General features: G+C 43.7%; 2 protein-coding genes across 2 annotated transcripts; one reads left to right on the top strand and one right to left on the bottom strand.

The window, feature by feature from the left end:
- Positions 1-4,634: 4,634 nt before the first annotated feature.
- LOC115551960 (cis-aconitate decarboxylase) lies at positions 4,635-8,433 on the bottom strand. The gene is made up of 6 exons (XM_030367600.1): positions 7,898-8,433; positions 7,416-7,470; positions 6,952-7,166; positions 6,558-6,650; positions 6,188-6,393; positions 4,635-5,929 (listed from the first exon to the last, which is right to left on the bottom strand). Exons 1-6 carry the CDS (start codon positions 7,916-7,918, stop codon positions 5,002-5,004), a joined length of 1,518 nt encoding a protein of 505 aa, XP_030223460.1. The 5' UTR covers positions 7,919-8,433; the 3' UTR covers positions 4,635-5,001.
- Positions 8,329-13,069, top strand: LOC115551956 (uncharacterized). The gene is made up of 11 exons (XM_030367595.1): positions 8,329-8,417; positions 9,085-9,261; positions 9,425-10,921; positions 11,013-11,105; positions 11,193-11,297; positions 11,390-11,499; positions 11,582-11,773; positions 11,861-12,023; positions 12,116-12,281; positions 12,376-12,470; positions 12,574-13,069. Exons 2-11 carry the CDS (start codon positions 9,105-9,107, stop codon positions 12,657-12,659), a joined length of 2,664 nt encoding a protein of 887 aa, XP_030223455.1. The 5' UTR covers positions 8,329-8,417; positions 9,085-9,104; the 3' UTR covers positions 12,660-13,069.
- The last annotated feature ends 49 nt before the right edge of the window (positions 13,070-13,118 follow it).

Here is a 13,118-nt window from a genome sequence, read left to right as displayed (position 1 = left end):
AAGCCAAAACGTTCTCGCACTCGTAGGCTCCAAAGATTCCATGATCTGCAATCTGTATGGCACAGGAAGTCTGTATGTCTCCCAGCTATATATGGACATGGCAGCAAACAGTACATCGGCATTGTTCACATATTATACATAATCTTCACAATATGTACACATTTAGTTGTGGCTGATAACATCTTGCTTTGGGCAGTGTCTTGAGTACAGTGAAAGATGTAGGATACAGCTGATATGCAGTGCCATTGAGAGTCAATGCTATGGGATCAGGTTGGTAATGGCCTGAAGCTGTGTTTTACGCACACAGGGAGAAGTGACGTTACAATAACACAACCCAAACATACATTTTGTTGCCTTAACTTAACCAAGTAGTTGTGTTTCTTAATCCTCACCAAGTAGTTGTGTTGCCTAAACCTAACCAAATAGTTGTGTGGCCTAAAAATACCCAAAACATTTTTATTTTTTTAAAGAATAGGTCAACTAGGTGAGCGTCCTGTGATTGATCCATTCATGCACCAAAGCATCCTCCATACCGTCATTACTGTTTTTACCACATCACCTTACGATTACCATTACACCTTAATCCTTTCTGACACAGGGGGCTTTCGGGAAAAAGGCTTTAAAAAATGGCGTGCTGGAAGGAAGCCCTGAAGGCCAACCTCTCCTTATTCCATTAGTGACAATGATTAAACCTTTAATGACTTTGTGAAGGGATTCCCACTTGTTTCTGTTAACAACCTTTGACCTAGAGTTGACAAAGAAGTTTCTGTTTCCATTTGAAAGACACAATTACTGTAACAAACCCTTCTGAGGAGTGATTGAGGAAACTGATTGAGGATTTAATGTTAGGGCGCAACATGACGTGTAAACAATGTTACATTGTCATTCATCAATTAGTTCAACTATTTTTGCAGCTGTTATAGTTCCTGTAAGTGTAAGGTGTGTAGCATTTAACGGTTTAAGTGAAACACCTGAACCACTTTTGCTTGCAATACATTGTATTGTTTTAGGATTGGATGTTTTTTTATTTTTGTTTATACTGTGCATACCTTATGATTGATTGTAAGAAAGATTTCTTATCCATTGCTTTGATCGTAGCAATTAATGTTCATTGTGATGAAGGATAAAATTTAGTTTATTTATTGTTTCCGTGTCCTTTGTTAAAATGCACCGATTTGAAATCTAACATGATCTTGCATTTCCTTCTGAGAAAATGAAACACGGATGAAAATGGAATGGAAGGGGTGTATTATTTGCATTCCTCCCAGGTCTGCCAGTGCCTCATTGTGAAGATGGATATGACCATGCAAATGGAATTTCTTCTTAATTCAGCCTCTATTTCCGTCCAGATAGTGGCACAAGGATGTCAAACATTTGTATTCCCCGATACAGTGCACACCTCCTGTAAAATAGTTTATGTTTGCATACAAACAGAACATCTTGCTTTGTGCAGTGTCTTGAGTACAGTGAAACTGCATGCACTACTGACGCCAAAACAAATATAACGAAGAAGTTAACAATCCCAGTGGGCTGAACTGACCTCAGACGGACATTTGCTGTTTTCTATTTGATTCACGCGTGCCCGTTAGCATGCAATATTTGGAGCAATGCCATGCAGGGAGAACTAAAAGGCCTGTCATGTGTTAATTCCTTCAATGGGTTTCTGTCCTTGCTCTATTGTTAAGAGGGTTAAGATTTAGTTTCAGGGATCTTGTCCATGCCTTTGGATGGCTGCACCTGTGTGCCACCTCAACAATCATCACATTTCTTTCTGACCATTTTGATTTTCATCTTGGAACATTTCCAAGCATCATGTATCCTCTGGTTCATTCGTCCAGTTTGTTTGTCCAAAAAGTAGTTCAGTATTTTTTCCTTTTACATTTGTAATTTACTCATTTTATTTACATGTTTTAAGCATTATTTATTCCAGAGTAATTTAAGAGTATGAGCGAGCATGTCAGTCAAAACTGGGAATAAACCCCTGGGATCAGGTGGTTCTACTAAAGCCGGGTCTTACGGTAAATGTAGTTAAACTTCCTGTAAGAGGGTCTCACAACAGCCTTTATACCACCGTACATTTTGATAGCTCCTTTCATGTGTTATTTGAGAACATATGCTCCCATGTGAAATTCAAACTCATCAAGTCCACATCCAAAAAACGTTTATGTTTGAAGCACCTGCTGACTGGAATAATTTACCAGTAAATACTCACTCCGTTTCATCTTTCAGACTGTTTAAAGATGCCGTGGCAATTAATTTTCATACCAACTGTACATGTATAAAACCTTTCCAACTTTATCATATTTCTCATTCCCTGTTATGTTTTATGTTGTAATTGTATGCTCTTTGTGTCTTTTGTTTTTGTTGTCTGGTTGTTTGCTTCTGTTCTTGTTCTGTTCTGGTTGTATGTTTGTAATGTTTGGAGGTGTTTTGTTCAGGACCTCCTCGAAAACAAAATGGTACATCTCGAGGGGTTATCGCAATAAAATAATTTCTATCTAAACCAAGGTACGGAAAGTGCAGCAGTGTTTCACTATCCTTTGTTATAGGCCTACTGTGATACACATCAACTTTTTTGTTTTACGCTTGGCGACTGGGAAGCCCAGAAAGGGCTGGTCCTATCCAGGTCAAACTTTTCCAGGCGTGTGTTTTCCCGCTCCTCGTGGTGCTACTGTCATTTGCTTTATCGTAAAGAGGGTGTGGGATCATTTCCGTGTCTTTTGAAAGGCTGTACCTGTGCGCCATTTCAACGATTCATCTAATTTCTCACATTTCTACATGTCAATCTTTTCAAGCCATGTGTTTTCTGCTCCTCGTGATTCCATGACTCTGATACCTTTATTTGCAGAGGTTCAGAAAGCAAAAGAATATATGTAGGCCTATAGACGTTTTTTTGTCGGGAAGGGAAACATTTTCCCCCTGCAATCGGTTGTCTATATTTAAAATTGGATGGCTTTTAATGTTATATATACCATACACACTTTATGATTGATTGCGTGTCCGCCTAATTGTCTCATCTCTGTCTAACTATAACAACTTTGTGATGCTGGACAGTTGGTAACATTGTATAATCACGTTCAGGCATAAGTAAATTATAAACCTTCAGTTAATGATGAAGGCTGGCAGACTCAGCACTTATTAATCATCTATTAGTGGACTTCGTCTTCCTGCCTCTGCGATTACACCTTTGCAGAGCATCCAGAATGCGGCAGCGCGCCTCTTGTTCAACCTACTGAAGTTCTCCCATGTGGCCCCCTCTTCCGGGACCTCCACTGGCTCCCTGTAGTAGCTTGCATCAAATTTAAAACGATGGTACTGGCATACAAGGCAGTCGATGGAACTGCCCCTGCCTACCTCCAAGCATTGCTAAAGCCACACACCCCAGCTCGATCCCTCCGCTCAACTAGCTCAGCTGGACGTCTGGTACCTACCGCCATCGCTAAGAGCTAGCAAAGGACGTTCAGCAAAGTCACAACTTTTCTCGGTTTTGGGACCTCAGTGGCCTTGCATAGCCACCCTCCCCCTTCTGGCCACCATTGTACACTGTATTGTGTTGCGTTGTATTGTATTGTATTGTATTATAGTACTTAACTGTGTAGCAACTGCAGTAGCTGCTATCATTGCTGTAACACAGGGAATTGGTTAGCCTAGCGATTGTTGTACTCGCACTTGGTTCTATGAACATCCTTTCTGTACCGACAGCGATATTTTGATGCACTTCTTATGACAAATGTACTTATTGTAAGTCGCTTTGTAAAAAAAAAGCGTCTGCTAAATGCCCTAAATGTAAATGTAAATTAGTGTGTATTAATGTTTTTCTTATGATTAGTTCATCATTAATTAAAGGCATATCAATAGCTTTCTGAAAATGATCAGAAAGTGTTACCGGACTGCAGTCTTTATTTAGATCGATCTGATTGGTCGAAAAAAATTACTTGTTTCGAGCTATGTGTTCAAATCGAGTGATCTGAAAAAAATCCATATATTTATTTCGAGCGATCTCGTTGTCAGAAAGAAATATTTATTTCAAGCAATCTCATTGGTTGGAATTTTTTCAGTGTAGAAATTTCTACGACTTTTACACGCCGTATTTTTTGGACCAATGAGATCGCTCAAAATATATTAGATTTATTTCGACCAATGAGATTGCACTAAATATATGTATTTTTCTACCAATCAGATCGCACAAAAACAATTATTTTCATGGCCATCCATGATAGTGATTGAAGCATTGTTTTATTGAACCCTGTCGTAAGGTTTACATTGAGGGCCTTTACATACAGATCGTAGAACTGGGTTGTATAATAAGCTCTTAACGTAATAGTTCAAAGCCTGAACAGTATTGAGAACATTTAACTGCATATGTACCCAATAAATATTTATTCTCAACTGGTAATATTGACATGGGCTTTCAGTAAGGTACGTAGGGTTAGGCTAAGTAGGTAAGGTCAAACCCCTAATCCTAATAATACTAATCATTTTGTTAATTGCTGGTAAATCAAATTAAAGTAAAGTGTAATGTGTTACACAATACAGAGTTCTGTATTTATAAACACTTCTATCTATCTGTCTGTCTGTCTGTCTATCTGTTTTAATTAATACATAATTGTGGTTGAAGACAAACTTGAAAAAAGTAATTGTGAATAGTTTTATTAATAAAGAAAACAGAGTGTCAACATTGATACATGGCTTTCATTGTCATATTGAATAGACAACAAACGTATACATTTCAAAGCATCAAGTTTATATTGACATAGTTTATTAACAATCATAACTATCAACTTAGTAAAAATTTGATTTGATTTGAATACAAAACCAAACCCTCTGAAGCAGGTCCTCCTACATAGCTACAGGCATACTATTTACAAAGATAAATGTAGCACATTGAAACATGACAGTAACTGACAATGATTTCAGATTATTATAAAATGCGTACACCGAGACTGTCTTCAAATCCAATTAAAAAAAGCAATATTAAATAATAAAATCTCAGGGATGCGTTCACTGCAGCTTTAAGAGGAGAGGTGTGCAGTCTGGAAGCTCATCCAGAGCTTCCACCGTCTCGACCAGGCCCTCCACCTTCTCCCGCGGCAGCACCGCCCCCGCGTTGCTCCGGAACTTCTTCCTCAGGCTCTCATTGGTCAGCGGGTTACGCCAGTGTCCGTAGAAGGTGTCACACCGGCCCCTGAGAACGTCTCCGCCGTCGAGCGTCACCTGGACCTCGCCGTACATGAGGTCGAAGTTCGCGGGGTTGTCTTCAGGGTGCTCCACGCGGACCAGGCTCAGCAGCGCCGCCAGCTCCGGCCGCGTTATGGCGCCCGCGGTGAAGGACTGCACCGTCACCTCCCCGTCCAAGAGGGCGCTGCAGGCGTTGAACTGGAAGGAGTGGCGCGCCTGGTGCTCGCACTCGGGGAAGGGCCGGTTGATGTACTTGGAGCGGGGGACCCTCAGCAGGATGTCCTTCACCTGGGAGGCGGAGACTGTTCCGGAATCCACCCCCACGATGAGCTTGTGGACCGAGGCTGCCGCGTCGACCACCCAGTGCATGCCCAGGTGGGCGGGGAAGCGTTTGAACGCAATGTCCTGATCCTCTATCAAGAAGCTGTGGCCCTCGTCTGGGGCTAAATATAATGGCAGCGGCATGTAGTCTTCGTAGAAGGCGTTGAAGCCAGCCACGCCGGGGACAGAGTCCAAGATTAAAGGACTGGCTTCCAGACCCCTGGATGCCAACAGTGCGGCCTCCATACCCAGGCGGGAAGCGTTGCCGATGTGGAGCGGTTTTGACTGAGTGGCGGCGTTAGCCATTGGGGCGCCAGCTAGAGAGGCAGCGATGGCCAAGGCGTGGCTGCACTGGGACGGGTCCAGAGACAAGAGATGAGCACACGCTGCTGCACCGCCCATAGGGCCAACCACACTGGGAGGATGGAACCTGGAGAGAGAGAGAGAGAGAGAGAGAGAGAGAGAGAGAGAGAGAGAGAGAGGGAGAGAGAGAGAGAGAGAGAGAGAGAGAGAAAGAGAGAGAGAGAGAGAGAGAGAGAGCAGATGAGCAAGTGCAATTCAACTGTGTGCAGCTAACTAGTGGCGTAAAGGTGTCTTCGCCCTGACTGAATTGCAGTGCACAACAAGGAAATCACTGCATTTTCATTTTCATCAAAATCTTCCCCTGGAATCTCTGTGCTCAACTCACTTCTTGGGGATGTTGCTGGCGCCGTTGGAGAACCTCATCAATCGGCCTTGGATCTCGATGCCAACGTTGAAGGCAAGCAGTAGGTCCAGGCCACTGGGCTTCCTGTTCTGGGGCATCATGTCACTGACGGCCAGCAGGGCTGGAAGAACCGCTCCTGACGGGTGAGTGGCTGGGTGCCACGTGTCATCAAAGTCCATGGAGTGAACCTGCGACAAAAAAGAGGGAAGGATATGCAAGTGGTACAAATAAAGCATTTAAATATATGACTAATGATACTCAGATATATACTTTGTATAGGTCTCTAACACTTTTGACCTGACAATACACATTACAATTCTTTTTTTTTGTGTTTCCTGTTTGCAATACTTACTGCCACTCCGTTGACAAAGGCCGCGAGTGTTGGGGACAGCTTGGTCCCACTGCGGCCGTAGACAGAGCTAATGTCATCAGGTGCATACATTTCCTGTAGTAGAGAACGGATGACTGATTGTTATTCACGATGGACGAATACAATGCAAAGTGACACCGCTGAAACCCGACTACTCATTGTGTTCATTCTCAGATGCCAACAGCTAACCCTAACCGAGCCCTCCTTTCAACGGCCATTGTCCGTCAGTGTGGAGCGGAGTCTGTCTTTGAGGTCACCGCGAAGAAACGCAGCCAATTTCATGCGTTCACATATGAAACAGCTGATGAAAACAGTCGACCCTTGTTCCCTATGGTCATGCCTCGCATCACGGCGGCCCGTTGTCAGAAGACCTCACCTGGCAGTGCCGCAGCGCCAGCCTGAACACGTCGGTGGTGCTGCCGAGCAGACCCACCCCCAGGCTGTCCAGCATCATCCGCTTGCTGCGGCGGAGCACGGTCGGGGTGAGGTGTCGGGCCTTCAGCCCGCTGATGAACCTCCCGAAGCTGGCGGTCACCGTCTCCTCGGGGGCCGGGCGCTCCACGGCCGCGTGCTGGGCCGACGCCGGGAGACCTGGTGGGAAGCCAAGGAATGCAGGATTGTTAAGAGATGAGTGACAAAAGGCGAGGAGGGGCAGGTGCATCCGACCAGAGAGTGGAGCAGAGAGAGTGCTCCCCGGGGGAGAGGGGGTTTATCAAAGCAAACATGTTCTAAAGGAACTCCTGTCTCTTGCTTCATCAGTATCAGTGTGAATGAATAAACAGTCCAACCATGTTTAACTTGAAATTGAAGAGGTGCAACGATTGAATGTTTTTTTTTTACCTTCTGCTCCTGATCGATGCATGTGCCTCATAGCGCCCACTGACCTCGTGGTTTTCTGTGGAATATAAAGATTGTTCAAAAGTCTTGTGTGTTTCCATTAAATCTCTTATTGGCTACTCATATCATCGTAGTTCTTTTTATGTGGCTATATGTTAATCTAAACACTAGGTTAGACACACATATTATTAAATAAACAGATTTAGTGTGTGCCATGTTTATGAAATGCAACATAGGCGCACGAACAAAGTTATGATGTTCACCCATAACCTCTTATAACCAAACAAAGGGTATTATTTTAGTTTTGCCCTCCACATTGAAACATTTGATAACACAGATGGGCTTTCAAGATGTGGACAAAGACTCTATAGCGAGTGTCGACTAAGAGGAGTAAACTTTTCAACACAGTTTCCAAAATTAGATGAAAAATGTAAGCCCAAGCAAAAGGTCCCTACATTTAATGATAAAGTTGTCTTCATCTTTACCTGTAGTTTGGAGATCATCATGTCACAGATTGGTTCTTTCTTTACAACGTTGATTTTCTTTCCCTTGTTTTTTTTTCTCTCTCTCTTTTGGATGAGAGTTCTCTTTGCCTCTGAGTTGGAGCAGGTTACCTTGATGAAGATGTGCTGAGGGATCTCAATACTTTCTAGGTGACAGACATCCTTACTTTTATAGGGCTCGGCCCAGCCCAGTTTCCATCATTGGTCATGAAGGAAACACAGGATTTATTTTTTGGTCGTCACAAAACTTTCCCAGAATATATATTAGGGGGTTCATAAAAGCTCATCATCGTCATCATCGTCAACACCGTGATCGTATGGAGGGGTGGAGGAGGAGGAGTTCATTGTCCTGATGTAATGGAGCACCATCAATAGGTGGTTCCCAGGTATTTCTCTGAAACCCCTCCCAGACTCAGGAAAGCATATTTATGATGAGTTTCCAACTCAACCTCCAAATAAGAGGCATCACTTCAGCTACCTGGGCATACTCTCATCTCACCAGGTAGGATCCTTTATATATTTTGTGTACCTGTATCACATTAGGTGTGATTAATGTGTGTTAAGACACAGTTTTAAACCAGCAGTTTTAACGAAAGTTACACCACTAATGTGCTTAAGAGGAAGCGTATATCATTAAAATAGGCAATAAAGTTAAACATAATACAGGGAATTAAAACAATGAAAATTGTACATTGATTAACATTTGTTTATTTATTTATTTGTACAAGGAATTTTGTAAAAGCTAATTAGTAACAGATTAAAAGTACATTACCTCTGTGGGTAATCATCTCAATCTTCCCTGTGAGTTTTTGATGAAATGCTAAAGGCAACTGCTTCCCACACAGTAAGCAGAGTTAGTCAGAGTGAATATAGCCACCTAATCTTTGGCTCGCCCTGCTCGTACATGACAATTATTATGCCTTACTAGAGCCGGCCCACTTGTTGTGTAGAGGAGGAGAGAGGGAATTGTAGAGAAACTGTGAATCCTTAAGATAATATAGAAGATAAAAAAATGTGGTATGGAGAGGGATCCATAAGAAATGAAACATGATTATATCTAAAATCAGCAAAGTTACTTAATATACATTAATCATAATAGCTTGTCCTATAAACAATTCATTCATTATTTTTTTATTTGTGTGATTATTGTTTCTGTTTAAACCCAAAAGGCTGTCAACTGAAACTCGACATGGCGAATTTAAATGTTTTTCCAGCCAGTTTTTATGGCGAGCCAGGGGTTCTAGGCATGTTGGCCAATGGCATCAGTGCATTTCTTGTACTTCTGCAAAACTTTAATACAGCGCGGACCGGAATCTTGCCAGTAGGGGTCGAGAACATACTTGCAGGTAAATCGTCCCACCCATTGGTCTTTTACTTGTCTTTTGTACTATCAAAGAGATATTGAGCAAAAATCATGCAACTTATCTTATCTAAATGTAGAATATCACCTATACGACCACCTATATTCCAATTCTAAAAATGTTTTGTTCTCTTACATCTATTTTTTAGGTGTACACCTTATTCTGATTGGTGGAATTTGCCAATTGGTCGCTGGGTTGCTTTCCTTTCGCAAATATGACCATTTGAGTGGAACTGCTTTTATTGGCTATGCTGCTCTCTGGGGTAGTTATGGGGCTACCAGAATATACTATGGTGTCGCAACTGGAGCTGTCACAACAACAATGCAAGCTCAACATGATACGATGAACAATATGTCTACCAACCTGACGAGCAACCTGTCTCTCATAAATACAACCTCAGTTCTGCCATTACTGGAATCAGCCGCTATTTCTGGCCTGGTGCCGTATATCCTCCTCTCGTTTCTCCTTGCATTTTGCTCTGCCACAGTGAACTACATCATGCCCTTTGTGTTCGGAGCAATCACACTCACATTAATCTTTGAAGCAGCGGCACTGGTGGCCAACTCTTGGGCCCTAGTGGTCGCTGGGATCTTGGAGCTTCTCATTTTGATCTTTGCCATCTATGGCTCTGCTGCACTTCTGGTCAAAGGGCTGACCCAGCGCCTCGCCCTGAAGGGCTTTGGGACCCCCCTATTCAATGTCCTTCTTCTTGGAACACCCAACTCAGCCAGTGCACAGAGCATCGGCCAGGAAAAGAAGAAGAACACCAAGTATGCCGAGCCAATGGCATTGGGTTCATTCTGCGACACTGTCTCTTCATTCATATTCGCTTTCTACTGCTTCGGCTACGTGACATCCTTTGCATTAGGAGTTGCATGGGTGTCGATAATCTCCGCTGCCCAGCTTTTCGCCACCTACTACGCCCACCTCCGCCAAGACTGCTACCACACTACCAAATTTGGCCTCCATGCGACCTATTGGCTTATCAAGGCCTGGGAGGAATTTGTAGCGTCTGTGCTAATTGAGGATGCTAATAAAGTGTCCTCAGGACGGGAAGCAATGGTGGGGGACTGGTTCTTTGTGGCTGCAGCCTTGGTGCTCTGCGTAGGAAGCCTCAACACAGATTGCCTGGAGCTGTCCCACAACATGCTCTTCCTCCTGCTCACAATCTCCAGCGTTCCTCAGATACCCCCGCAGGGGTACTATGTCTTCTTCGGTGTGGCCTGTTCCCTGTTCACCGCGGCCTCCCTCTACGGCACCTTCTCACGCCTCATCAACACCATCGCCGAGAAGTCCCTGATCCCCGTAGGACCCCAGCCCGTCTCCACGGACCAGCTCAAAAGGATCCTTAGCTGCGGCCGATCCGACCGCAGAGACCCAGGCGAGTCTCCTCAAAACGACCAGATCGCAGATGCACTTTTCTACATCTCCAACGGAGTGGCGGCTCTCTCTGCGCTGCATGCCAAATCGACCAGCGCAAACTCGAGCTTCCTGCACCTGACTGTGCCTTGGGTGTTGATATCCGGAGCCGTTATCCAGGGATACGTGAGCCAGGTGCAGGTCCGTGGCGGAAGACGCTTTGGGTCTGTCATCCCGTTCTTCTATGCCGTGGTGTGGGCCACTTGGACCTGGTTTAGATTCGCAGGTAGGCTATTCAATTGTTTGTGTTTGGGGTTTATTTATTCGTTGTTTGCATTCTCAGCGCTTGATCTTAAGTCACACATATTATATTACAGGTCTTCTGATCCAGCTGTCTCCTATGGAAGCCCCTGGGTTCACAGCAGGTGCTATTGCATTCCTGGTAATCAATGGATTCCTTATGCTTATCGGTAAGTTCAAATACAAAACTTATTTAAAAGATAAAGATAGGTAATACCTATTTTGATTAACTGGTGATATCCTTTTCCTTTTGACAGCCTCATATAGGAATTTGGTTTTGTTGTTTTTAACAACAATCATGGAGGTGGTACTGGTGTGTTTTCTGCTCTCCACCCTGAGGCAACTTCCATACGAACTAGAAAGTAAGCAACTCCTCCCCTTCTTGTTGAAGACTAATGTAATGAGAACCCATTATAGTATCTTCTAATTCACATGCTTGCTGTTTCTATTTCAGTTGCCATGCTTGTCATATTTTCCATCATCTGTATATATGGAGCCCTTGCATCATTGGTGAATTGCATTTTCACACAGAGAATTCTCCAAATGGGTCCAGCCCTATTCAAGGTGGTTGAGTATAAGTTTATTTGCTCTTCTATGCCAGTATACAAATTATATTAGATTAACCAGAAATCTCCAATGACTTTAGGGTCAGAAAAAAAAGGAGGAGAAACCTCAGTCCCCTTGCCCTGTGGCTGAGTCCCGGCTCACCAGTGGCCTCTTGAAGATAACCAAACTCCTGGACGAAGGTGGAGTCTGTGGTATTCCCACCGACACAGTCTATGCCCTGGCTGCCTCCTGTAAGAATCCCCAGGCTATCGAGAAGATCTACAACATCAAAGTATGCAAAATCCCTACTTTGAGGAAAAATCGTTTTCAAGAAGGCTAGGTGAACGTGCTAAACTTGTGTTCTCCGTCCTTGTTTCAGGATAGACCCGCAGAAAAGCCTATCTGTATTTGCATCTCAAGTGTGGAACAGCTGTTGGCAGCCAAACCACCCTTCAGCCCTCTGCTGTGGGAGTTCATGAGGAACGTCTATCCCGGAGGCATCAGCTGCATCGTGAGCAAAGGCGACTGGCTCTACAAACTGGGTAGGACTGGGCTGCTGATAGGATTGTAGGGAGGGAGGGAGGATTTGAATAACGGTTTCAGGACTGATACCTTCCTCATTGGTCCTGCCTAGGTGTCGGGGCGGCGTATGACCGCGTGGGAACCAAGGACAGCATAATGATCCGAGTCCCTGACCACACCGTCACCGCACATCTGTGCGATCTCACCGGACCTCTTGCCATCACGTCAGCCAATCCAAGCGGAGAGCCAGACAGCACGCATCACTCCATGGTCCTCAGGTGAGTGGCGCCCCTCACACGTCGACGCCATTGTTCTCGAATCATTACAGCTTTTCATTGTTATTCATTCAATTGTTGTTGTGTTTGCCTGCAGCCGATTAGGACACAAGATCCAAGGGGTTTTGTGTGACGGGGACTCTAACGAAGTCGTGGCCTCCACAGTGGTCAACTGCCTGAAGATAGATGAAGGTACGATAAATACCATCTTTGACCCAACAAATTCCAAGCAAATCCATTGAGGATCCTGCCTCACACTAAACTGTCTTCGTCTTTATTTGTTTCTTCCCCACAGGTACCATTGGCATCGTTAGGGAGGGCTGTGTCCCTGCTGTGAGGGTCCAACAGATCTTTGAGAGAGTGAAAAGTCGAGTGGTCTGAATAATTGCACAGAACCATTCTGTCTTTATCAGAGAATATCTCGAGAAGTGCTCACTGGCGGTTTTCTAGAACTATACCGATCAACTCACCTCAGGGATCATTTAATATGAGAACGATATAATATGTGTTTTTTTGCTTTGCTAGCAGACAACCATCAGAAGGGGAACTCATGCTTGCCACAGCAAACTTGCCTTATGTTACATGATCATAACTACCAAAGAATTTGTGTAAGATGATTGTTCTCATTATTTATTGATTGACGGTAATTTTTGATGTCCATGTAAATTCAATGTATTTGAAAATATGTATTTTTTTTTTTGCTTATGCTTTTTCTGCATGTATACACTATTGTGTATACTTTGTGTTATTAATTATTTGGGTATTTATTGCAAATAAAATGTTTTATCTGATATGGTGTTATTTCTTACGTCAAAAAAAAGAAACATTAGCTTTGGTTGT

The sequence above is a fragment of the Gadus morhua genome, chromosome 10 (genome assembly GCF_902167405.1).
Source record: "Gadus morhua chromosome 10, gadMor3.0, whole genome shotgun sequence".
NCBI lineage: Eukaryota > Metazoa > Chordata > Actinopteri > Gadiformes > Gadidae > Gadus > Gadus morhua.
Note: the sequence above shows the minus strand (reverse complement) of the source record. Positions and strands in the feature narration are given on the sequence as shown.

Excerpts from the sequence above, each read along its gene's own strand:
- LOC115551960 (XM_030367600.1), bottom strand. The coding sequence starts at position 7,918 with ATGATGATCTCCAAACTACAG. Across the intron at positions 7,471-7,897 it reads TGATGATCTCCAAACTACAG|AAAACCACGAGGTCAGTGGG; the intron begins GTAAAGATGAAG and ends TATATTCCACAG. Across the intron at positions 6,651-6,951 it reads TGGCGCTGCGGCACTGCCAG|GAAATGTATGCACCTGATGA; the intron begins GTGAGGTCTTCT and ends TCTCTACTACAG.
- LOC115551956 (XM_030367595.1), top strand. The coding sequence starts at position 9,105 with ATGGCGAATTTAAATGTTTTTCCAGCCAGTTTTTATGGCGAGCCAGGG. Across the intron at positions 9,262-9,424 it reads GGTCGAGAACATACTTGCAG|GTGTACACCTTATTCTGATT; the intron begins GTAAATCGTCCC and ends TCTATTTTTTAG. Across the intron at positions 11,298-11,389 it reads ACTTCCATACGAACTAGAAA|TTGCCATGCTTGTCATATTT; the intron begins GTAAGCAACTCC and ends TTTCTATTTCAG.